Consider the following 27,225-nt stretch of genomic DNA (forward strand, 5'->3'; position numbering starts at 1 on the left):
CAGGACACCGTTTGTTTCGAGCTGCACCATTTGGACAGGCATAGGCATATTGAAAGTTTAACTTCGTAGGCGTGAGTGTGTGAGCAAGTGTGCACACAAACAAAAACAAAACAAACACAGCTGGAAAGCAAAATGCCTTGGCAAGAACTGTTTACTTGGCAACACCACCAAATGAGTTTTCATTTCAGTAATGATGAAATGGCACTGAAGTTTATGAAATAAATAGCAGATTAGTGCCTCCTCTTTACATCAATTTTCCACGTTGCCATCATAGGCCTACACCATCAGAAGATTGAGCAAGCAATGAGTCCCAACCGTTTTCATATCAAGGACCCCAAATTTAGTCCACAGCCACCACTGAAGACGGACCCCTATTTGGTGAGATTTTAGGCTATCTCTAGAATATCTTTATTGTTAGCTATTTATGATTTTATTACCCAGAATCCCATGATTGTATTGCTACTATTAGTTAAAGATATATCAGTGAAACTAATAGGCCTACAAAAAAAGCAGTCGTTCTTCTGCATTCCCTAATGGTGTTAACCTCTAATAATACACTTTGCTGGGGATCCCCTGGAACTCCCACAAGGAACCCCACCACGTAGAGAACCACTGGACTAAAGAGTTGTAGTCTTCATGAACCGCCTACCTTGCTTGGAGTCCGTTTGGAAGACACGTGGCTCTGGCAGCGCTGTCCCGTTTCTTGGACAGGGTGCGTCCCAGCTGCACGCCTGCAGGATGTAGGCGAGTTGATCTCCGCGACCAGCAACCAAAATAACAACAGTGTCAGGCATGATTCAGTGTCCCTCTTTTACTGACTACAAACCGCTGACAGTCAAATGAAGTTTTACCTGAATTTTGGCCGTTGTGATGATAGGCACACGAGTCCAGGTTCAGGTTGGCTGTCTCTCCCCCTGACAGCAAGGAGCGCTACTATTTGGGGACTGGACCGGACGCAACAAAGCGCCCGCCCGCGTAGCGCACAGCACAGCCTGTCACCACCACACACAGTGTCATCAACAGGGTCATCTCTCAAACAGAGAGCTTCTGAAGGAGCCTGCCGAGGATTCGATCAGACACCAGTCAGTCCTGTCCTCAATTCTGATAAACCGCCGCACACCTGTGACCGCACCGCTGTCAATTCAAAATAACGTCTATTGCTGCGCCCCACCCCTACCACATATATATAGCACATGTGCGCAGCAGGCCAGGCATAAGCTGAAAAATACTTTGATTCAAAGAAATAAAAACCTGCCTTTGTTCTGGAAATGGCTCAGAAACATCTATATTTTCAATAGGCTACGCAGGAAAACCATACATCCCCTGAATGGCCTCGGTCTCTAGTTTGTGGTAAAGTTTCATGAGGCTCTGATTTTCCAAAAGGTCACAATAGGCCCACAAGTGTCTCAGCTTTCTATCATACACAATGTATACAATTCCATAGTGTTGAGTGATCCCACTATGCAGAGAGAAACCTAGAAATTAAGGGTTTTAATAAAAACGTCAAAGACTGGTTGAAGCTCCAACAGGTTTGTACACACTCTTAGGAGTGTGTACAATAAACACACACTTTTAACTAAACTGAACATAATTGGAACTGTCTTAACTGTGATATTTGAATTGTTACTGTACTGACATTTGACCTGAATTTTACGTTTAGTAGCCTATCTGATCTTTGATATGTGTCTTTTTATTGTATTTTGCTGTATTTTTGTGTATTATTATTTTTATTTTACAGGAATGTCGGGTTACATCTAGGGACTGGCATTGCAAACTAGCCCTGGCTATACATGCTTTGGTACAACTCATCATAGGTTTACTGACATTTTATGTTGTGAACACTATATGTACGTGTACCTGTCCCTATTCAAATAAACAAATAAATGAAATGAAATTCAAATGGAATAGGCAAAACCAAAACCAAAACATTTATACTTTGTGCAAAAAAACTGCACGCTTTTATTTATTTTCTGCCAAAAAGACTGCATGGTATTGGCATAAATTGGGCATATCTGTAAAGGGGAGACTTGTGGGTGCCCACTGAATCCATTCTGATTCAGATATCTTGGGGTGAGAGGTCAAGGGACGCCCTTGCCAACATTTTTACTAAATTTGGGGCGTTGTTTACTTTAGCCCCCTTCCTGACAAGCTAGCATGGCATGGTTGGTACCATTGGATGCAATAGGTCTCCTAGTTTCATATGATCCCAGTATCTTCACTCTAGCTTTGAGCCTGCTACAGCCTTTGAAAGACAGCAGGCCCTCAGAATTTTGGGGTGGCCAATCAGTTGGGGGGCTGGGGTTGGCCACCCCCTTGAAACACCCCTGCAACAGTGAACCATTGCACATTTTCGTTTGCGCGCTAGTCAGTTTCGTAGATGTATAGTGGACTGTGAAATGCCCCCCCTCTTTACCCTAAAAGCAATAATAACAATAATAATGAATAAATAACATAAAAATGAATTTTGGTCTCGATTAACGTTCAAATTATTTTTTTTATTAAAAAACGGCAAAATATGAACACCACTACACTTTTAGCCTATTTCCCGTTTTATACAAGAGACTTTTTAGTGTTGAACCAAATGAGCATTTAAAAAAAACATTGCCACATGTTAACACAATTAAACATCACATCAATGGAGCAAGATGTCCTCATCTCATGTTTCTGGGGGTGATATGAATCCATTTTCAACAGCCTACAATACAATCTGAACCTACACAATACATTGGTAAAAAACAAAAAAAAATCTAAACATACATCTAACAAACCTATGCCTAAAAGAAAACTATCCTTTTAACAATGAAGGAATGTAGTGCTGTTTTTTCTTCTTCCGTTTTTTTCATAACTGGAAATACCAGTGCAAAAACAAAGACATGAAAAACATTTCGATATCCCATACGGTCGTCACCAACTGAACAGATCAAACACATCATGACTTGGTATAGGCTACAAATTAACTCTTTAGTCCCCCCATATCAATCATCATTTGATTTTTTTTTGTTATGGTATTAAGTCTCGTTACTCATGCCTGGTCATCAAACTCCAATTTAGCAGATAGTTCAGGTGAATCACTGATATGTCGAGTGTTTTGGCACACAATTGGTTAACTGTAGTATGGTATGTGATTTTGAATGAAATACAATTTTAAAACAGTTTGTGCTATGGCTGAAATATGACTTTGCCGTTACCAACTAGACCTGCGAAGGCGACGGCAAACAATTGTTCATATTTACTGTAAATCTATGGCAACCATTTGTGAACACATTCCAGTTGCCTTTGTCTCAATGGTATGTTTCCATGTGTGGAGTTTCTTCCCCCATTCTTCATAGAGGGGGGGGGGGGGGTAACGTCATACCTGAGGTGCCATGAGGAAATCCTTCAGGATCAACAGCTGAGTTGGAGCTTGTCCAGTCACAGTACATTTAGCTAAATGGTGAAATGTGTGTCTGAGGCCAGGGTTTTCCTTTTCGGCTGAGGTACAAGAGCCCTGATGGCGGGTAGAGTCGCCACAAAACATGCTCCCCAGCCTTTTAACGCTGCAAAGCTGTATCTGCCAACACTGACTTCTGAAAATTAGGGAGATTTTTGAACACAATTAATCCCAACCTCACAACACACTGGCACACAGTGACAGCACACTCCTTCACTTTTAAGTATGCAAACAGGCTCCTCCTATCACTATCTATTTACGTCTGAATGTCATCAAATGCCAATTTCTAGTCTTAACATCTAAGGCCATGTTCAGACTAGGAGGCCAAATCTGATTTGTGAACTTTAGTGACCTATTAATGACTTTATCCAGATTGGTTTTATGAGTCTGGATGCTCCAAGTCTGATTTGTGTCACTTGTCCCAAACCACATATGGAGGTAGTTTCCCCATCTGCTTCAAATGTGCTTTTGACTGATGTGTCTTCAGTGCGGAGGCACAGATCCACCAAATCTGATTTGAACGTTACTCACAACTCATGATCAAATGCTTCTGCGCAGGAAAACCACGTCACCAACGTACGTATTTACTGACGCCCACGTCGTTACCATAGCAACCCATGCAGATAGGCTGTTTAGGTCTGGACACGCAGATCCGACTTGAGAATCAGATTTGTGACAGTGCGGACACACTCACCAAATCAGATTTGGGAAACCAATCAAGATAATGATGATTACTGACTTTATCAGCAAATCGGATTTGCCTGTAATGTGAACATGGCCTAAGACGCCAGCTGGGTTCTCAAGGCGATCTCCTGGTTCAAGTCTATGATATGCTTATAGTTTTGCATGCATGAGGTAGGGATGAAACAATTATTAATTATTATCCTTAAAACAGTGTTACCATGATTACAGCACTTTGAAGAACACAGTAAATACTGTCCATCATCAACCAAAGTGAGCGACAGCCTCTCAGACTCAGACGTGCGGCCTTGGTGAAATGATTTCAGTGAGTTCATCAGTACTTTTTGTGTGTCCGAGTTTTCAATAAAAACTTGCTATCAGTACCTTTTGAACATTTTCAGCACATTTTAACAATATCGTGAAAAAACTGATAACCGTGATAGTTTTGGTCACTATGATCGTAATATGAAATTGTCATACCGTTTCAGCTCTAATGCTGGGCAATGGGTAAATATTGAAATGAAAAAATTACCCAAGATGCAACCGTGCAAAGTGACATACACAATTGATCTTTCAGGTAGTCTGGTGGCTCAATAAAGTTTCAGCTATACAGTATAATAAAGTTATCTTGACAGTTAAAACTTGCTCCTGGCACAATTTCTTCCAGAGATAGACTGTTATTTGTCTGGAAATATTCTGTACAAATTTTCATAGGCCCTATGGCTCCTTTGCTGAAACGGGCAACAGAATGGAGAAGGAAACAACGCAATGCGATTTTGAAGAGGATCTGCTGCATGGTACCCAGCAGTGCAAATGGCTGGTGGAGACACTCATTACTTATGAATGAGATTTTCAGTGAAATACAGGAAATTAACAGCAGTAATGACGTTACTGGCGCACAAGAAGGGCTAAAATAAGACAGGATTCGTAGAAAAAACGGGAGTGCTGACAGATACGGTAGCTAGCGCGACACCGCCCTGGCTGGAGCATGGTAGGGGAAACCCTGGCGTGTATGTAGGACTGCTTCTATGGTCCGGTATGAAGTCCCATTGGAGGTTGCAATGTGTTCCTACAGGGTGTCAGGCAATGGGGTAAAGAGATCAGTCAGACCCAACGCTTCCTCCTTCAGCACCTCTTTCTCCGGCTTGGGGTTGTTGAAGAGGGATGGAAGATTGCGGATATGAACCTCCTTTCTGAACTGTTGGCACAGCGCTTTCTGTGGAGGGGGACAGAGAGAAGAGATGTTACACCATGAGTTACACCAGAGAGAAGAGAAGTTACACCGTGCTATCCAACATCGTTAACAGCCAAGTGTCTCATCTTCCATAGAGAAAGGGATTTCATTCAACTGTAACAGGCCTGTTGAGTTGCTGGACATTCTTTGTCGCCTAGTGCAGAAAATCGACAACACGAAAATTCACACTAGTCGTGTGTAATGACTTGCGCTATTTAGACATAAACCTGTGGTCATATTAGATGAGCTGACTGCAGTGAACCATAGTAGAGAAGCACTGCCCTCTCGTGGACAAAATGTGACATTACCCCCACAGTTCCTGAGACGAGCTTCCTGAAAAGCTCTTTCTTTTTCTTCTCCCCAAACTTCTGCGTGTTGGGTGGCAGCAGCCTCTGATCAAAGTGGTTCAGAGACTCCTCGCTGATGTTCGGGATCTGGGTCATCACTGCTCGCAGCTCCACGTAGCGAGGCCGCTAAAATGGATGGACAGACAGATAGATGTGTACATACTGTAAAGCAGGGGGGCGAGGATGGGATTTTACAGATGTATGCCGAGACATAATTTTCAAAATTCCGCAGATAAGAATATATTATATTGCGCCCTAAAAAAAAAAAACTCCACAGTAACATAGATTTGCTTTTCCTGGTCCCAGATGTCTACTGAGACTCTTAGTGAGTCACTTAGAGGAGTGGACCAAACCAAGGCAGAAACAAGCAAATGGTAAACATGTCGTCTCATCATGTCGATGTAATTCCTTGGGTCAGTCAGTAAAGAAAAAGCAAGGGGCAGAAAAAAAACAACTTTGGACAAAATTCTCCCACCAGGCAGAGACCAAGGCGGGAGCCTATGCGGTACACGGCTGTCAGTCTCACCAGACTTTGGTAGATGTACATGGCCAGCGTTGTGAGCGCACTGTTGGAGGCTTGGTGCTGCCCGTGCATCTGCAGGCCCCGCAGAACACTGGTGAAGAACCATGTCACCGCCACGGGAAGAAGGTTCCCCCCGATCACCTGAACACACAGAGAGCAGATGTGGGAGGAGGAGTTTTACAAATAATGTATCTTAACAAGGATTTTCAGGGAATACAATAAAGCAGCTTGACATACCGAAGTCTATTAACGTGACAAAAATATGAAATTTTGAATCATACCGTATTGTCTTGAAATGCGAAATAGTAGAACATTAAACTGGGATACAAACAGATCAGGGGTCAAGAGGTTTGAGACGCATCATATCTAGTGTGGTCTGGGGCAGAGTCCTGCACCGGGTCAGGTACCCCGCAAAAAGCTTGTGTAACGTGTAAAAAATATACTCTCCATCTATAATAACAAATAAAATAATCTCTCTCTCTCTCCCCCCTTCCTCATCCAAGCGACTCCAGAAACAAGAATAAACAGAACTACTTTAGTCGCGTTGTACCTGTCGCAGCAGGGGCCAGCAGACCACAGACGCGGTGCGGTGGCAGTTGGTCGTATCCTTCCACGCCAGCGAGGTGAAGGAGATGGTCAGCAGGTCAGTGTAGATGTTCTGGTCATGAAAACGCAGTCAAGACAGAACAGTGAGTGGAGTCAGTATATATACAGCCTGTGATCAGATCAACATCTGATAACGCTGTCCTCCTTCTGTGGGAAGTGATGCGGTGCTGAGGCTGACCTCGTGTTTCAGGAGACATTTTCCCAGCTCGCTCAGCTCGTCCGTGGGCTGGGAGGGAGACACCGCCTGGGACGAGTCTGTCATCATGTCTTCCTCTACAAGCAGCACACATTAGCATACAGCGGCATCAAAACGCCCGACGTCGTCAGGAAAAACACAAAAAAAAAAAGTACAACGCGGAAATAAAAGCAACCTATTAGATTCCGATTTTCTCGCTTGACTCTTACCCTCCATTTCTTCCTTATTCCCTGCTGATTCAGGCACTTCCTTATTCCCTGCTGGCTCAGGCACTTTTCTGGAAACACAGCTCACAGCTAGAAGGGAGAAGGGAGAGCTATGTTACCACCAACCGGCCAATAACTCAACTCCCGGACTCCCGCAGGAGCTTAGAATAAATGCTGATCAGGCAGTTCGTTGTGTGCTCGATTCAATACGGTAATGGCGGAATATCACCCCCATAAGCCAAACGTCTCAGGGGGATTATTGGAGTTTGGAGGTGCACAGTGAGGTTAAAGGATTTTTGAGAGTTGAGAAAACACACTTCTATTCTAGCAGGACAGGAGGACGATGAAGGGAGTCGTTTCTCCGTGGCCTTCAGTGACCTTGTCGCGACTTTCACATTTTGAAGATTGTGCCTGATTTGATAGACAGGGATGAGCTTTTTCCCCGTGATGTTGTTGCCATGGTGCCCAGGGCAGCAAGTCAGTGAGGTGTGACACACTTCACTCGTCTAGAACCTCTGCTCTTCATCACGACGTACGGCAAAATCACTTTTCAACAGTCACATATTATGTTGTTGATTACCGGTAAGATAGATCTACTTAAGGAAGCAAAATCTTCATAACTTTAAATCTGATCTCATCTTCTCTCATAATAATTATATGTTTTTCTACAACCAAGCAATATAGTTCTTGAACAGTAGCTGCGGTTACTAAGTGGCATTGTCCAACCCCCAAATTAATTGAAATGTACTTCAATTCCTCTGTTTTAATACCACGTTCTATTTGCACTGGGAACTAGGAATTTTGCAGTTGAACGATGTCACACCTGTGACCTGAGTTGACCACCTTCCTGTATAACAGGTCAAAAACCAGCCAGGGTTAGCTCTAGCTAGGCTAGCTATTGTTAGCATTAACAGTTGATGACGCATTACGTGGTATTTTGTGCATACAAACACCATAGCAAGATGTCCACAGATACTGCTGCCATCTTGGATTTTGAGGTTGGGGTTGGTAAGGTCCCCCCGACTTTCGAAGTAGGAAATCCCAGTTCAGGTGACACAAGGGCTGTTCGCCCTCTCTGAACTGGGAAATTACATGTTCCCAGTGCAAATGGAACATGTCATAACTAGTGTCTGTGGTCTGTTTTGGACAGAAAATGTATGTTTAAATGAACAGTTATGCAATCATGGCTGCGTGTTTATCTGATATTTTACAACAGCGTTGTACATTGTTCGTTTTTCAGTACTTGTTTAAACGCCGTATAACGCAACGCCTGTTTGCCGAGTGCGACTGAAAATGTTCTGGGCGGGGTTATTGAAGAGGGTGGGGGCAATAAGAGTTATTGAAACTTACCGAGAAGATCCAGCACCTCTCTGGAGAGAAGGCGCACCAGCTGCTCCTCCAACATCTCCTGCGTCACCTGGATGTCCTCGCACACCACCACCTCCTCCTCCTCCTCACCACTGAACACAAAGAAGTGCACACTTCACCAGTGCCATCGTATTGACATACCCAGTATTCAGCTTAGACACAGGTTTGAATGAGACTCGATCAAAGCCAATCCCAACTAAGAACCTAAAGGAACGATCAGTTTTATCAAGCAGACCCATTGCCAGGTCATAATTACTGCAATTCTAATTCATAAGGATAGGTCCATACTAGGGATGTCACAATATATCGTCCCACAATATATCGCGATATCAAAATGTGACAATATGTATCGTTGAGATGAAATCTCATATCGCGAGAAAAAGAAGCTGAACATGGTGGCACTGATCTGCATCTGATTGCATGCTCGCTCTCCTTTGCATTGCTTTGTTTGAACAGACGAGGGACGTTACAGACACGGAGGATGAAAATGGTGAAATTACTCAAATTAGCGTGGAGGATGCCCCCTCAACTTACAAATTGATCGCAAAAAAATATTGTTAAAATATCGTATCATTATTGTGAATCAATATCGTGTATCGTATCATGAACTGAGTGTATCGTGACACCCCTAGTCCATACTGTCATATAAAATAACACACACACACACACACTTACTTATCAGAGCTCCTCTGGTTGATGACCTGCCACTTAGCGCTGAGTCTCTGAGAAATGAAGGAGAAAGAAAAATTATAACCACTGGCATCAAAACAACTAATTATTCTCGCTGTTTGTGACACTATGATGATAAATGTTACACAGCGGGGGGAGTGTTAGAGATCCTGACCTGCAGCATGTAGGTGAACAGAGGGCCCAGCAGGGGGCAGAGCAGACTGTCGTAGTACTCCGGAGGGCACGATAGCACCAGCTGCTTCAGGAACACCCGTGCACAGGTTAAGGAAAAACGATGCCAAATACAGCAATAGTTGAGAACTTTGTTGTTAATTAAACTCGGATACAGATCCTGCTGTGTCCATCTACCCAAGGCTATGTCACCAAACACCCAATCTGGGAACCCAGAGTCTATTCTTATTTGAGAAAAAAACTAGAACGACCGCAACGCGGACTTATGCCTCCGCCATTAGTTAATTCTTGAGTCCAAATCGCCATTTGAGGCAAATTGGAAGAAATTCCGTCAAGGCGCTCCTGTGATGTTGCGTTACAGAGCTTGGAAATTGGGTGTGTGAGAGGTCACAGTGACCTTGACCTTTGACCACCAAAATGTAATCAGTTCATCCTTGAGTCGAAGTCGATGTTTGAGACAAGTTAGATTAAATTGCGTCAAGGCATTCCTGAGATATCGCGTTAACAAGCTTGAAAATGGCGTTTGAGAGCTCACCTTGACCTTTGACCTTTGACCACCAAACTCTAATCAGATCATCCTTGAGTCTAAGGCGATGTTTGAGGCAAATTTGATGAAATTCCGTCAAGGCATTCGTGAGATATCGCATTAACAAGCAGGAAAATGGCGTTTGAGAGGTCACAGTGACCTTGACCTTTGACCTTGGACCACCAAAATGTAATCAGATCATCCTTGGGCCTAAGTGAATGTTTAAGGCGAATCTGATGAAATTTTGTCAAGTTGTTCCTCAGATATTGCGTTAACAAGCTTGAAAATGGCGTTCGAGAGGTCACAGTGACCTTGGACCACCAAAATCTAATCAGATCATCCTTGAGCCTAAGTGAATGTTTAAGGCGAATCTGATGAAATTTCGTCAAGTTGTTCCTCAGATATCGCGTTAACAAGCTTGAAAATGGCGTTCGAGAGGTCACAGTGACCTTGACCTTTGACCACCAAAATCTAATCAGATCATCCTTGAGCCTAAGTGAATGTTTAAGGCGAATCTGATGAAATTCCGTCAAGGCGTTCCTCAGATATGGCGTTAACAAACATCCGTACGGACGGACATCCGTACGGACGGCCGGCCGTACTTACGTACGGACGGACGGACAACCCGCATCCATAATGCCTTCGGCCTGGCTTCGCCGGCGGAGGCATAAAAAGACTCTGGGACAGCCCTACCTTTTTTCCCGGCTTCCTGTACAGCGCGCCTCTCCTGCCACCGTCACTTCCTTTTCTGCGTCCGTGCTCCACTGTTTACAGTCTAAATAGCAACGTGCACCGCGACTTTCCACTCATTTCCCACTGTTGTTGTAAGACGAGTTGACGTCTTCTATCTGTCTTCGTCTGGCTGTCCCAGAGTCTATTTTTCAAATAAAAATAGACTAAGTTCCCAGATTGCCAAACAACTGAATCAAGTATGGAAATGTTGAGGATTGGTGGATCAAACGGAGGAAAAACAAAAGGATATGAATTATAGGGCGAACTCTGTAGTCAGGCACGTGGTCAAGGTTGACAAAGGAGGCGCCGACTATTTGTTCAGCCAAGCCCTCGATGGTGTAGAAGTCCTGCTGCAGGGACAGACCTGCATTCCCAAGGATGTGGAAACTACAGCGGGGAGAGAGAGCAGTTACATCTGCAACACGGTGTAAGAGACAGATCAAACAAGCACCCAGAGACAGTATTAAAAATATATATCATTAAAATGGTGATTTGTAGAGGGAAGGGGCATACAGAAGAAAAATAAAAAAAACTCTAAGTTGGGGGCAGGGGGGGAGAACCTACTACTACACGGTTCTCACCAGTTGTCATATAATGTGCAGAAGAATCCTTGCATGCGATCCAGGTTGCTTTTATACAGAGGAGAGTCATAAACATCCAGCAGAGGCTGAGGAAGACCTAGAGAAGACATGGCATTGAACAGGTTTCACCACATGATGGCGCACTATGGGCAAGAAATCAATACAGCAATAATCAACATCGAAAATGAGCTGAACCACGAGCACCGGAAGCTCCTCTCACCAAGAACCAAGTTCTTCTCTGTATCCATCAACTCGCCGGCCCTGGAGAAGGTCTCACTCAGACGAGCCACGTTCTCCGGCAGGAACAGACTGTTTTGAGTTCTTCAGTGAGAGAAGACAAAAGAGACTGATGACCCTCAATAGAAATGGAATGAATAGACCGCATTAGGACTGGGCAATAATAGCGATATTATATTGCTATCGTGATATGAGACTAGATATTGTGATATTCTTTTTCCTGGTTTTAAAGGCTGCATTTCAGTAAAGTGATGCAATTTTATGAACTTACCACCAGACTGTCATTATATTCACATTACTGATGATTATCAAAAATCTCATTGTGTAAATATTTTGTGAAAGCACCAATAGTCAATCCTAGCATATTGTCGCAATATCGATATTGAGGTATTTGGTCAAAATGATTGTGATATTTAATTTTGTCCAGATCGCCCAGTCCTATCTTGTTCTAACAAAAGTGCTTGTAACATCTAACATGTGGCTTTGACTTAAGAGCTGAACATTTAGGCTACTTCGTAGAAAATACAGATGTATACTGTATATTGTGTATCGCTATTCAGCCTAAAAACACTGTGGTATGATTTTTGGTCCATATCGCCCAGCCCTAGACTGCATTTATATAGCCCAAGAACACTTCGACATGCAGACTGGAGGAGCCGGGGATCGAACCACCGACCTCAAAGCGATTAGCGGACGACCCGATCTCCCTCCTGAGCCACAGCCGCCCCACACATATAGACATACAATGTTGCAGGACATGGCAGGACTACCTGATAAGCGCCAGCAGGTTGGGCAGCAGGGCGAGAACCTGGGTGGTGCACGGGTTTCTGTAGATGGGGGACCCAGTTTGGGTGTAGCCCACCACAAAGCCCCCTGCCTTGGCCTCCTCCAGGTCTGCAGGCCAGCGAGCCCTCTTCACCACCCCCAAGATGGCGCACACACAGAAACTCAACTGGACAGAGCCGAACAAGAGGCATAAAGGAACAGTTCAATAAAAATTACATTGCCATAGTTTACCACAACCCATTTCTTATGCACAAAACAAACTGATCTCATATTATACTGCAGGTCTACGCTGATCTCATATTATACTAACTTCCTGACATCTAAATGATCCAAATCTGTCATACCAGCGCTCATAGACACTAACTCAAGTTTACACACACACACACACACACACACACACACACACACACACACACACCCTTACCCGTGCCCTGTTAATGCCTGCTGTGTCTGTATCTTGGCTTTGCTCACTGACCACCTGATCAGCACCGACAAATGACAGGAACAACGCAGGGTCCCACAGCACACTGAAACACATGGAGAAAGAGACAACAGTCATGTCCCACAGCACACTGAAACACATGGAGAAAGAGACAACAGTCATGGTCCCACAGCACACTGAAACACATGGAGAAAGAGACAACAGTCATGGTCCCACAGCACACTGAAACACATGGAGAAAGAGACAACAGTCATGGTCCCACAGCACACTGAAACACATGGAGAAAGAGACAACAGTCATGGTCCCACAGCACACTGAAACACATGGACAAAGAGACAACAGTCATGTCCCACAGCACACTGAAACACATGGAGAAAGAGACAACAGTCATGGTCCCACAGCACACTGAAACACATGGAGAAAGAGACAACAGTCATGGTCCCACAGCACACTGAAACACATGGACAAAGAGACAACAGTCATGGTCCCACAGCACACTGAAACACATGGACAAAGAGACAACAGTCATGGTCCCACAGCACACTGAAACACATGGAGAAAGAGACAACAGTCATGGTCCCACAGCACACTGAAACACATGGAGAAAGAGACAACAGTCATGGTCCCACAGCACACTGAAACACATGGAGAAAGAGACAACAGTCATGGTCCCACAGCACACTGAAACACATGGACAAAGAGACAACAGTCAGGGTCCCACAGCACACTGAAACACATGGAGAAAGAGACAACAGTCATGGTCCCACAGCACACTGAAACACATGGAGAAAGAGACAACAGTCAGGGTCCCACAGCACACTGAAACACATGGAGAAAGAGACAACAGTCATGGTCCCACAGCACACTGAAACACATGGAGAAAGAGACAACAGTCATGGTCCCACAGCACACTGAAACACATGGAGAAAGAGACAACAGTCAGGGTCCCACAGCACACTGAAACACATGGACAAAGAGACAACAGTCATGGTCCCACAGCACACTGAAACACATGGAGAAAGAGACAACAGTCAGGGTCCCACAGCACACTGAAACACATGGAGAAAGAGACAACAGTCAGGGTCCCACAGCACACTGAAACACATGGACAAAGAGACAACAGTCAGGGTCCCACAGCACACTGAAACACATGGACAAAGAGACAACAGTCATGTCGCAGTTAGGGATGGGGCCGATCCGATCCAATATCGGTATCGGGTGCCGATAATTTTTTTTTTTGCAATTCCAGCGCGGGCCGTAATTTGCCCATGTATAATAGTATCCTTCTTTGCCTTGTATATTTTCTTAATTTTGTCTGCTTTTTGCAAGGTATATTTAAAAAAAAAAATCTTTAATTGGCCAAATCTTTGCCTATACTGTACAGTATATTCAAGAAAAATATTGGTATCGGCATAATATCGGTATCGGCAGATATCCAAATTCAGATATCGGAATCGGATCGGAAGTGAAAAAAGTGGATGGGTGCATCCCTAGTCGCAGTAACAACGTTACGTTCAGTACAGTGTGGGAGAGGAAAGAAACCCACCGCATCATTTCGTCTGAAGTCCACTGTGTGACCACAGAGGCCATGAGCTCCTTGAGGAAGGCCTCCTGCCTGGTGAAGTCTTTGAACTGGTTACTGATCAGCACCAGCGCCTCCATCAGGGAGCATTTCTCCATCTGGGTCAACGTGGCCTCGTTGGAGAACAGCTTCTTCACATGGCTGGAGACCATGTCAAAGCATGGCTGGAGAGGAAAATGTGAACGCAGTAACGGTAAGTCAGATTAGCAAAGACTCTTTTATCCATGCCTTGACTGTATCCATATCAGTTACAGTATGTGTTGTTGTTGTTGTTGTTCCATCACCTGGAATCAAAAAGGAGGCTGGGTCCTGATTCGCTTCAACTGTAACACAAGGATATGTACTTACCAAAAGGAATTGTGGGTAATCCCGGCACATCTTGATGATGGAAGAGCAGGCATGTCTCCTCACGTTCTTTACGACTCGGCTCCGAGGCACCTGCAGACGTCAGCTGGAAGATTAATTTCTTGGTCTTGGATATACAGTTCAGTGAGTGAAGTGTTGATGTTTTGGGGGGGAAACAACTCACCTTGCTATCTTGGACAATCTCAAATGTGATGGCAGCAAATAGCTGTAGGAAAGAATAAGAATAAGGAGGGCAGTTCAATACAAATATAGATCAATATCGACGTACACAGATCCATGCACTAGAAGGCTAAAATGGCAAAAGACTATTAGGTAACATAAATTGCTATTACAAAGGCAGGTAACATGAGGAATGTCCCAATAAATTCACCTTTTTAGCCAATTTAGCATGTCATAACTAACAATGAATGCAAAGAATGATACCATTCCAATACTTTTACTTTCTGGAAATCAACAAATCTTTTGATTGCCACATGGTACTGTAGCAGACTGCAGTAGGTGTGAATAAACATTCCACGTTTCCAATAGAGCTGCAACGATTAATCGATCAACAGAGAATTAATCGACAACTATTTTGATAATTGATTAATCGTTTTGAGTACAATTTTAAGAGAAAAGGTCAAAATTCTCTGATTCCAGCTTCTTAACACATTCACTGCCAACAGTTTTTTTTTACTATAGGTAGCTTCTGCCAAGGTTTTTTTTTGAGGATTCTGGCTATCTTTCAAGAGCCGAGGATTATTTTCTGCTAGGACTTGGTGAACACAAAATATCTCAAAATAACTAATAGAATGTGTGCTTTCTCTGTCTAAAAGAGTTAGTTTGTAGAGTTAGTAGTTATGTAGGCATTAGCAGTTGAATACAGCATGGTTTCAGCGTCTGAAAATTAAAGCGGAGATAAATGCCTTTTTGTGAAATTCGATAGAACAGTCACTTTAACCATTCATTTTTGGCATCAGTAAGACGTCAGACATCTAAACAATAGTTTTGAACAGTAATTTCCTCCATAACAGCAGGAAACCCCCCTCTCCTTCAAACTCCTCCCTCCGTGGCTGTTCTCCTCCTCCCTCCGTGGCTGCAGCGGGTGTGTCACAAGCGAGTTTCTGCTGCCTGTCTGCTGCTGCTGCTGCTGCTCGTCGGGCCGCGGGCGAGTCTGGATGGGGCTCGCTCGTTTCTTGGGGTTTCGGTTGAGAGCTTTGATGAAGCTTTGTGCGATTCTGGGCTTTATGCTGCGTGTTTCAAAGTGTGTTGTACCCAGTCTATTTTTGGAACCCCCCACCGTTGTGCGCCACCGTTGTGCTCCAGCGCGAAAGCGTTTTCGCCTACAGTATGAGAATGGCTTCCTCACGCTTTTCCCTGCAGTTTTGGCTGGCTTTCAATAGTCTGGAGAGCACTGTCGCCACTTAGTGGGTCGGTGGAATGGGTTGTACACGTTCGGTGGCTCCCATATTTTTATAGGAGATGTAAAAGGGTTAGATCAACGTCCCACCGTCAATTTTTTTTTTTTTGACGAGTTAACTCGTCCACGGCAGTCAACCGTTGGTTTTTTTTTGACGAGTTAACTCGTCCACGGCAGTGAACGTGTTAAATGTGAATATTTTCTGGTTTCTTTACTCCTGTATGACAGTAAACTGATATTATCTTTGAAATAAAACGTTCTTTCTCTCCCTAACTGATATCGCATTGGTTTACACTTTGAATGACCAACTCCCGTGAGAACAATACCCCGCACCCCAATATCTGGTTTGAGCAAGAAATATAACACAAAGGAAACCAGATGCTTTCAAAGTGCCATTTTGGACTTTTAAATTGAAAGTAATGTATATGTCGGCTTAGGGATTTGACAGTCAGCACTTTTATATTTGAGCTGCATCAGGCAGCTAAACGAGTTTTAAAGAGGCCCGATAGCCGGCAGCGCTATTCATATATTCTAACGTGTTTCTGTTTCCAAACCGTATACGGTATACATATAATGGTCCACATAAACACAAATAATGTAGATCATGTGCAGTAAGAACGTCTGTGCTGACCTTGAAGAGGACCTGGGTCAGGAACTGAGGTCTGTGTATGACAAAGGGGAAGAGGGCAGAGACGTTTGTGAGGACACACGACAGGATGAGCGGGTCTTTGGTGTCGTAGTTCAGCACGGCCTGCAGGAGCTCCATGCCCTGATCTATGGGCAACTTCTACAGAGGAGGGGGCAAGAAGCGGATTGTCACAATTGCCATCATCATCATCATCATCATCATCATCATCTATTGTTTCTTAACAGTATTCCTGATACCTCCTCCTCCAGATTTTTGAAGGTCTGTCCGAACACAACCTCGGTGTAGACTGTCATGGCGTCCCACTGGACCACTGACGGGGACAGGCTGGAGCACATGCCGTCAGCCGTCTTAGCTAGCAAGGAATAGAGAGACAGAGGAAGAGAAGATCAATTTGCTGCGTGTGAGAATTCACACACATCAAGACGTATACATCTTAATTAAACATGTTCTCTGCTGGCTATGAGAAAGCTCTTAATTTGAGTTGTCAGCTGAGAGGCTGAAAAAAAATCATTTTGCACTTACATACATCACTATCAATGACAGTTTGTACTAGCTGACTGGGCTCTCCATCAAACCAACTGGGACTTCTTGAACCCGCCCACCGCGGCCCCAAATCAGTTTCATACTGCTGCATGTTTTCTCATGAGGCTAACCGCATCCACCACAAACAAATGGTATGGTATGGTGTTTATTCTTAATCCCCGAGGGGAAACATGGTTTGCCACCAGAGCGAGTACAGATACACACAATAAACAGTAACATACAGCACAATAACAATAACACAGTAGAGAGAGAGAGAGAGCCTCACAATGCAGAGCTAGCAGTGTTCATTAAAGAAGTTTACAGAAGCAGGAACAAAATATCTTCTAAATGGCTCAGTAGAGCACCGAGGCATCAAAAGCCTATTACTAAACCAACTGCGCGGAAGGAAGGAAACGGAACGGAAACGGAAGGAATCATATCTTAACAATTCCCCTCTCTAACAACACATCAAGATGACAAAAGTGAGGACAAAGCACACACTTACATGTGGTGTTCCCGGTGTCGATGGGCGTGGCGATCTGATACTGTAGCCATTCTGCCCCTATGTTGAAGGCCTCCAGAGGAACGATGCGACATGCGCTCCTCACCACCTCTCCCTGCTGCGCTCGGAAAGCTGCGGAGCGCGACAGACAGCAGATCATGAAGGAAACGACATAACGGCATAACGCACAGAAGCCTCGGTAGTAACTGAAGTGGAAACTCAAATTAAATGGATAATAGTTTACAGTGAAAGAAGGAGTTGAAGTCCTCGTCGCTGTCAAAGTCCACGCGGGAGTACTCGCAGCTTGGGTTATCATTTCTGGATGGAAGCCCAGCCTGGAGAGAGAAGGACAAAACTGATATTAACAAACCTTTTGGCATTAGTACAGTAGTAGCCTACACTTTTGTCATGTTTTTAAATAACCAGGCAAACAATGTATGTTTTTTTTGTTGCCCTCTTGGTCAGTTTTTTTTTTACCTGGTTAAATGCATAAAAAAATAATAATAATAATAATAATAATACCAAATACTAATTTTCATATTCAAATATACTTTTAATTATATATATTCGTATTCGAATATAGGATATTCTTTGACAGCCCTACTGTGTGGGTGCTGTACCTTGACTAGGTTGGTCATGGTTGTTCTGAGGTACTTGATGGCCATCTCCCCAATGACTGAATCCTTGGACAGAATCTCATGTCTGAACAAAGTTCCCCAACTGACCTGAGTGGAGCACTTTAAAAACTGGAGAAGAAGACAGGGACAGTTAGAGGCGGGACTAAACAAACCGCTTCGGGGATTCACATTCTGATTTAATTCAATCAAATGCAGGGGGCACGGGACATTATGCGTGAAACATCAGGTAAAACCTTTCAAAATGGTGTCTCACCAGACTGGGGTGTGTAGTGAAGGCTAAGAAGGCTTCCATGTATTTGCTAAAGTTTGCAGGTACATCAACCTCGACCTCTGAACCCTGTGGAGACAGAACGTTGACGTTTTCCACTGATCAGTAGAAACATGGATAGTGGCAAACAGCTCTCTCGCTGTACATATCAAGCCCGTGAAAAAGATTGCTTCGATAAGGGAATCAGTGTGTTGGCTAAATCAGAGCAGCACTCACCAATAATGAGCAGAGTTGGCTTCCCAGGGCGCACAGGACCTGACAGAGCCTCTTCAGGAAGACGTAGCGTCGCTCGACCACTCCCACCACCTCCACTGGTCTGAAGCACACACGCAAGACTTTGAACACAGGCAGATGTATTGGCTACACTGAATAAGCCCATGCCATGTCTATAGAGAGGCAAAGTGACCGCCTACTTCCTGCTTCAGCACTGTACCAGAGATTTGTATCCGCCATTTATTTCCCCATAGACATTTCGTAAAATGCTTATAAAAATAGTTTTACTTCGTCAAACCAAACGGTTCTGCTATATTTAGAATCGGGAGAGACCATTACAACATTTCACTCGGACCAAAACTTAAAAAAACTATGTTGAAAAAATAGTTTATTTTAAATCCGCAATTTTTTTACGTTTTGGTCTGAGTTAAATGTTATGTGGTCTCTCCTGTTTCTAAATATATCTGATGGTTTGACGAAGTAAAACTATTTTTATAAGCATTTTACAAAATGTCTATGGGGAAAATAAATGGCGGATGAAAATCTCTGGTACAGTGCTGTTGAAGCAGGAAGTAGGTGGTCACTTTGCCTCTCTATAGTTGTGTTTCCATTACACTCAGAAATGCGCAAAATCTAAATATCGCAATATAAATTGGGCAATGGAAACAGGTAAATTTCGAAAAACCTCCCAAATATCGCAAAACGTTTTTGCGCTCTCATGAGGTGGTTTTTCAGATGTGTCGATATAGCAGTTTATCGCAAAAGTGGAATGGAAACACATTTTTCGCATTTGCACGTCATGTGACCCATCTTCTCCTTTGGAAAAGGAGCGGAAAATGAAAGGAAAATGAGGGAGAAAGGGTTCGATAAGCCGTGGCAAAACCTCCGCAGCAACCTAGCAGAAAGACGAGTGTTGTGCAAAAGCGGAGCTGGGGAAAATAGATCATGTTTAATGACAGAAATCGCTCCATGGTGACAGGCTGCCTGTCTGTGTGCGCGCAGTTGTAGGCTACGTTTTTTCCTCTGCCTCTCGCGCTCACTGCATTCACCGCAGCCAGCAACATGTTGGGGCAGGGTACGACACTCATTTCTTTTGAATTGATAATCAGGCTCGTTTATATGCGTTGTAACTTCATGTTGTGATTTGCATTGACCATTGGTTGGATTTGAGCATGCAGGGGACGGGATTTGGGGCAGATCCCCGTGCGTAATCACTGTGGCAGCTGCTGCAACGGGGAATTGCGTTCAGGTGTGTGCGCCGTCACTCAAACTCAACTTCAATGGAAACGCCTACAAGTCGCAATTGTACATTGTCGAAGTTGTAGAAATATCGCAATTATTTTGCGAAAAACTGTAATGGAAACACAGCTAGTGTCTGTCCAACCTCTGTCAGGGTGTGCTGCACAATGTGTACTCTAAGTGTGTGATGTTACTTACTGTGTTTGAGTGGGTCCATCTGCTGACCTGCAACAACACACACATGCCAGTCAACAACACATAACGGGTATAATGAGGGATGATACACAGACACAGCAGCCGTACTCACTGGGCTGCAGAAAGGATGTAGTTGATGGCCACATCATCAAACAGCAGCATGAATGGCTTCCTGTCCTCCAGCTTGCCCTGTGGCAGGATGACAGAAGACACAATAACAACAAGTGCTTATACTGTATGTGTTTTGTATTGTCACGTCTAAGGCCATGTTCAGACTAGGGGGCCAAATCCGATTTGTGAACTTTAATGACCTATTAATGATTCTATCCAGATTGGTTTTATGAATCTGGACCCTCCAAATCTGATTTGTGTCACTTGTCCCAAACCACATATGGAGGTAGTTTCCAATCTGCTTTCGACTGATGTGACTTCAGTGTGGCCGCGCTGATCACCCAAATCAGATTTGAGAGTGTCTTTTTCGCAGGGGGCGGAGACTTGAAGAGCAGAGAGCAGACATGCAAACACTGCCAGAAACATTGTATATTGGCTCATTGTATCTGGACACACAGATCCGACTTGAACACTTGCCCAAATCAGATTTGTGGCAGTGCGGACACACTCCCAAATCAGATTTGGGAAACCAATCAAGATAATGATGACTAATGACTTTAGCAGCAAATTGGATTTGCCTGTAATGTGAATATGGCCTAAAAGACAAATGAGTACTAGACAAGGATCCACAGGCTCAAAACTTCCCCACCACACATTTGCATAGCTGCTACCTGCTTCTACAATCAATGACGGGTCGGTGCATCCTCTAAAGATGAAATGTGGCCTCTGTATGGACCTTTCTGTGACCCACCTTCCGGCCGATGGCGATGAGCAGGCACTCGGCCGCTTCCAGCTGCAGCTCGGACTCGCTCAGCAGCAGACACAGCATCTCCAGCAGGCGGCAGTTGTCGTTGGTGATGTGCGATAGAGCCACCCAGTCTATGTAGCCTGCCAGCGTGTTCAGCGTTGCCACGGCGACTCGACAGTGAGCTTTGGCCTGTATGTCGAGAGGAGAGAGCAAAGACAGAAAAGGAGAACAGGGAAGGGAGGACGGTGAGAAGAGTGGTCAAAACAGTGACAACAGTTGTAAAAATTAATAGGCGCATCATAAGAGGTGCAATTCCGAGCAGAGAACCAGTGATGTTTGTTTGCTCACCTGCAGTTCCTGTCCAGGTACGCTCTTCTGGATGAGAGAAGCAAACAAAAAAATGGAAACATTATTTGATTTACACCTTTTGAATTGACTAGGGCTGACCCCAATGCTTCCAAGCTTCAAGCGTTGCCATGGTAATCAACGTCCAAATCACCGTTTGAATGTTTTGTTGTTGTTTTATCTCTCTCTCTCTCTCTCTCTCTCCATCGTGCAGCTGAAGGCAGGTCACGTATGGGTCATGCACAGGCAAGTAACGTGAGGTGGTGTCTCTTCATGAGACATTGGACCTTCGGGCCAATCACGGTGCTTAAACACAGCAAAAATAACTCCACACAACCGGTGTGCGCCGGCCGACAAACGCACGCAAATTCAAACCAGTAGCAGTAGAAGAAAGTTTACTATGAGCTGCGGTGCTGAGACCTACGGCTGAGATCATGGATGTATTAAAAGAACTGGATAGGGGATGTGCCACGCCCACCCGTGCATTCAGACGGAGGTTGCTCATTGGCGCATGAAGCCATCATGGGGGCTTTTTCTTCCTGGTTTTACTTTCTGACCATGCAGCCCAAGGCGAAGTGTGCATGTGTGCCATGACGTGTTCCATGACGTCTCCCACCCCTCCCACCCATGGATTGTATTACAAGAAGAAAATACCCCCGTATACGGCTCTTAGTGGCTTCTAAAGAAAAAAATGCCCCATAAAAAATTTGTTGATAATTAACTCATTGAGTGCCAAGGACGAGTATGTTCGTCAATTGGTTTAGTAACGTAGAGTGCCAAGGACGAGTATGTTCGTCAATTGCGTTTTTTGACGGTGGGACGTGCATCAAAGCCAGATCCATCTCCTGTGAAAGTATGGTGGCTGTTGAATGTGTAAAAGCTATTTTAGGGACCCATTAGGTGGCGACAGTGCTCTCCAGATTAGAGAAAGGCGAGGAAAAAAGAGAGAAGAAGTAATGGGGAAACGGAAATCGCATCGATATGCATGAAGCATAATCATAATCAGCAGTCATCTGCTGCCACAATTGAGCCCCATCCGTGTCCGCTGCGATAGCCCTTCCATATGATTTAGTTGCCGACACCAGCGTCTTTCTGAAAAGTTACATTATTCTCAGCTGGGAGCCGGCGACAGGCTGTGAAAAAGCGGGGTGCAGCGGACTTTTCAGTGCAGAGCAAACGCACTCGCAGCAGAGCCCCAGAGAGACACTCCCACTTGGACTCCACTCGGAGGAGGAGGAGGAGGGGGGTGGGGCACGCAGGGCACTACAGCATACAACCATTGACAGTAAACACAGACCCAGGCAGCAGGCTGATGCACAGAGACAGGCAAACAAGCTAGAATAGGCTATCTGATGCCCACCAGCAGTAAATCAAGACCAGCAAGAAGGTGTAGGGTCTGCGCACGCAGAGGCCAGCGCTGCTGGTTGCAGCTAAAAAATATTATTTGGCCAAACAAAATTCCTTTGTTTTCACTCTTTTATTGAAGGAAATTATTTTTGAGGTGTCATTACATCAGAAAATATTAGCTTCAGAGTCAATGATGTGCTTGAAATGCTTCCTTTCACAAAAGGCTGAATATCTCAGATTCTAAATTGAAACGTGTCTTTTTGCTCAAAACAACCTATCTTCTCCGGCTCATAACTAAAGAACGGAAAATGGTATCAATAAACTTTTTTTTGCAGATGATAGAAGAGAGTCTCATCGTTCTTTGTGCGTGTTCGGTGTTTACATAGTAATATCACACAATATTCTGTGGGCCTCGAGAAATCACTGAAAACGCTCTGAAACTCTGGCACTGGGAGCATCCAAAAAGTGGCTGGCACTCAATGAGTTAAAAGAGTCGTTTTATACTTTGAGTGACACCCGGAAAAAATTCCCCTGGGTTTAACAGCTGCCGGGATCCCCATGCAAGTGGATGGGAATTTTACTTTCTGGGCTGCATGGCGTCACGTGACTTGCAATACAGAGCTTCGCCACCATGTTCAAATGGCTTCACAGCCCAGCGCTATTCCTGGGGGCTTGGCTGAGATGTGCTGTGCAGAAGCTTGATAAAGAAGAAACTACACATTATTTCCTGCTTTCAACTCAATGTGAGTGAATGTTTGTTACTATGAAAGTAGCTCGGTTTTGAACGAAGCTTGGCTGTAGTGCATCGCCCGCTTTGTGCCACAGCACTGCTGCTGCTGATATTTGAGCCGCGGCATCGCCACAGCCCTTCCCCAAGAACGCACAACTTATGAGCTTGTAGTCCAGACTACAGGAGAGAGATAGAGGACAGCTGGGGGGGTTCCAAGTTACTGACCAAACACTCTATTTCAGTGATTGCTGTCAGAATATAGAGCCATTTAACACTTCTCATAACACAGAAACATCGCTGAATGCGGCTTTAACTCCACTGACCAGTTTGTAGTCATCGACATGGAGCTTCAGGATGGTCAGCATGAAGGTGAAGATGCTGTCCATGTTTTGGGTGAGGGTCTGCTGGATGTCTCTGCGTCTCTGGGTGGGCAGCGTCTGGAAGGTGATGACATCCTCTACCAGCCGCAGCAGGATCAACATCACCAGCTCCGTCTGAGCCTCCTGGGAGAGGAAATCTAACTTCAGTTTGACTTTCTCTTGCTACATCAGTCAAGGTTCCTGCACACAATACAGCTAATCAGACTATTTGACTACAAAAGGGAAATGTAATGTATCGAATATTTGTCACCGTCTACGTTGAAATGCATTTGTTGCTGTTGAAAGTCTGTTTTGAAATACCCAGCTCATGTGGACAGATGCAATTATCAAGTGGGACTTGGAAATGGGAAAGATGTTATTTAAGTTCACAACTTCATAGTCCTTGAAAGTTGAAATGTGATATAATCTACCAGTGGCTAAGCTCAATGTTGACAAGGAGGAACAAATTAAAATCAAATCAAACAACACATTTCCATTACATTTCAAGAGCCTTTTGAAATGAAGCCTTTTGTAAGAACCCTGACCTGTGTTGCTAATCCATCCGCGAATGTGGTATAATATGACAAAGCCACGTGGATATGAATATGACACATACATAATTGGTCCTCATTTGCATGCGAGTGATTACATCATTGTATTCAAATTGCATGCAACGCAGCAAGGAAATGACCGTATTTCCTGCGCCGGGTGGGTGAGTCACTCACCCCTCGGCTGGTGAGAGTCTCCATCTCTTCCAGCATATTTGGCCAGTGTTGAGGCCATTCTCGCTTGATCATCTCCACTACGATGCGTGACAGGGCGTCTTTGATGTGGCTCTCCTCCTCCAGGATATGATGAGTTCCCTGATAAGGTTCAAAACCGGTGTCAGAGAGGTGTCTAGTGTTCTAACATCTAACATAAAATGATTATGGTGTAATTTTTGCGGGGACCTGTACCAAAGAAAGATGTTTTCTTAAGTGCGTATATGATGTGTAGGCCAGGACATCTCTGCTGCATGACAATATTTAATTTGAATGGTATTTCGGTAAAATTATTAATTGTTCAGCGGTACTTACATTCACCAGCTGCATAGCACACTCCTTCAACTGGACTTTCTCTTGCTGTGGCATGTTGTTCCATCTGAACCTGCTCTCAGCGAGAAGAGAAAAACAACATTCTTGCAACTTCTGAAGCATATTTTGGGCTTTTTTCAGGTAATCACGTTATAATTTAACATGTATGAAATATGCTTACTTGATAACGTGTTCCAGGATTTGCAGACCAAAGTGCCTCACTACAGCTGTCTGGGATTTCTCAGCTAATCGTAAGCCACACGGGACACAAAAAGAGCAGGTCTCTTTGAACTCTTCACAGAACTGTTGTAATAAAAAGAGTTTGTCAACTTATAGACAGGACGCTAAATGGTAACATTACATCATTTGATCAATGACATTATATATGAAGTTTATGTTAATAAACTGTTATAACGTAATAACAAATGTGTAGTTTGCAGTCTGAACAGCATTTCACATAATTAACTGTTAACTGCATGAAGCAGGCCAAGTTGCCAACCATCACATAAAGGTGCAACATTTCCATTAGTAACATAACTAGCCTTCCTTAGTAAGTTAACGTTAATCTATAAAACCTACACAGAGATATCACGTATCAGTACTAAAACAGTTATTTTTGAACCCCATGAATGAATGATCTGGCAGTCCGCAATGGATGTGGTGATCACGTACGGCATGCTAGCTTGCTAAGCACCGGGGGCTGTCATCATTGCTAACTTAGCTAACGTTATCGAAACAACTATGCAGTTCTATTGGTAGTAACGATAACGTTACAGATTAAACTGGATGTTCTATTTCAGCTAACTAAATAAACACCAGCTCCTACTTTCAAAACAACATTCCACTAAATGCAAAATATCAGTTAACGTTAGCTAATATTAGCTAGCTAGCTAGCTAGCATCACGTTGATACCTTTAGGGCCTCCAGTCGGTATATTTGGCTTGATTCTGCATTCATCATCACATTCACAGCTTTGATAAGCTGCTCACACATGGTAGCCACTTGTTCCCCCATGGTTCAGGCAGCGTCTGGGAGTATACTGTATAATAAGACGAAAGTAAGTGTCACGCTTATGCAAAACACCTGCAGGAAGACAGTAGACTGCGTGCGCCTTGGAAACCACCAAAGTACACAAGCACATCTCGTTCTTCTCGTGCGCTCGCTGCCTGTTCGCTCGCTGGACCTTTCTCTCGCCGTTGACGACGAGGAGTCTGGGAGTTGGAGTTCCCAGCGCCTCTAGTTGGGCCAGTACAGAACACGCCCCCTAAGTACAGAACACGCCCATAGGCGAATCCCTCTGTCCAAAGAGCACCTCAAAAGCGCTCCTTCATGGCTCCTTCCCAAACAAGAAAATGTTACATAATAAAGCTATAGTTATTCCCAAAGCGATCTAGATGGATAAATAGCACTACAGATGAGAGGGAAATGTAGCCTATGCTTGATTGGGTGAGGTGTTCCCTTTTTTCAGATGAAACACCGCGTTTACATTTCTATATACATGGTATATCATAATTATTACATCTTTATCACACTATTACCCCTACTATATCATGTTACCTAGCTGTAATGTAGCGCGTGCTCTGTACTGGCTCCGGCCGGAGCTGGACCCTTCCCTCTAGTTGAGGATATTTTAAATGAGTGATCACTCACCCAGTACTACTTAAAGGTGACCGTGCCCCCTCCTGCCCGCGAGGATACATCATGCACTCTTCTCCAGAAAAACGAGGCGATATTGTCACGGCAAAGACGTTAGCTCCGAGTGTTAACAATATTGGCAGTCTACGTGTGTAATTTTGACAAAATATCCTATTTATCTGGGGTAGGTCAGAATGTTTAGGCTACTACGCTACGCTATCTCTCAACTTCCAATTTATGGGCAGAGTGAGAGCTCTTCCTTCACCTACTCTCTGATTTAGCCAACGTATCTCCTCCCTTTCCAATTTATTTTTTTTACGTTTGTTGATCAACTCAGTTGTCTTGAAGTGAGACACTGTGAAAAATGTGAGTTGCTGTTTCAAAAAGAGTTTCACACAAAGATTGACAACTTTTTTTCCGAGGGGCGCGCGAGGGATGTTTTCCTTGATCCAAAACGGAGGCGGGGCTTAAATTCCAATGTGGAAGAGCCTTCTCTCACTACGTCACTCTGGGATAGGCTGGCTGCAACCTACGGAGCAACAGTACAC

General features: G+C 44.2%; 1 protein-coding gene across 2 annotated transcripts; it reads right to left on the bottom strand.

Annotated features, from left to right (window-relative positions):
* Positions 1-3,307: 3,307 nt before the first annotated feature.
* On the bottom strand, positions 3,308-26,074 carry xpo5 (exportin 5). Of its 2 annotated transcripts, XM_083657978.1 has the most exons (34): positions 25,955-26,074; positions 25,224-25,345; positions 25,046-25,115; positions 24,695-24,832; positions 23,934-24,113; positions 21,537-21,563; positions 21,192-21,377; positions 20,442-20,518; positions 20,333-20,359; positions 18,899-18,998; positions 18,668-18,751; positions 18,397-18,522; positions 18,021-18,111; positions 17,780-17,908; positions 16,989-17,104; positions 16,735-16,890; positions 14,868-14,909; positions 14,687-14,776; positions 14,303-14,502; positions 12,739-12,841; positions 12,299-12,480; positions 11,512-11,612; positions 11,292-11,388; positions 10,961-11,097; positions 9,436-9,533; positions 9,267-9,313; positions 8,574-8,683; positions 7,227-7,313; positions 7,000-7,094; positions 6,766-6,873; positions 6,219-6,356; positions 5,654-5,818; positions 5,244-5,327; positions 3,308-3,566 (listed from the first exon to the last, which is right to left on the bottom strand). In XM_083657978.1, exons 1-34 carry the CDS (start codon positions 26,054-26,056, stop codon positions 3,531-3,533), a joined length of 3,651 nt encoding a protein of 1,216 aa, XP_083514104.1. In that variant the 5' UTR covers positions 26,057-26,074; the 3' UTR covers positions 3,308-3,530. The 2 variants fall into 2 exon arrangements, with proteins under 2 accessions (XP_083514104.1, XP_083514103.1); XM_083657977.1 differs by having other exon boundaries at positions 3,308-5,327.
* Positions 26,075-27,225: the final 1,151 nt, after the last annotated feature.

Source organism: Poromitra crassiceps, assembly GCF_964638095.1.
Source record: "Poromitra crassiceps genome assembly, chromosome: 22".
Taxonomy (NCBI): Eukaryota; Metazoa; Chordata; class Actinopteri; order Beryciformes; family Melamphaidae; genus Poromitra; species Poromitra crassiceps.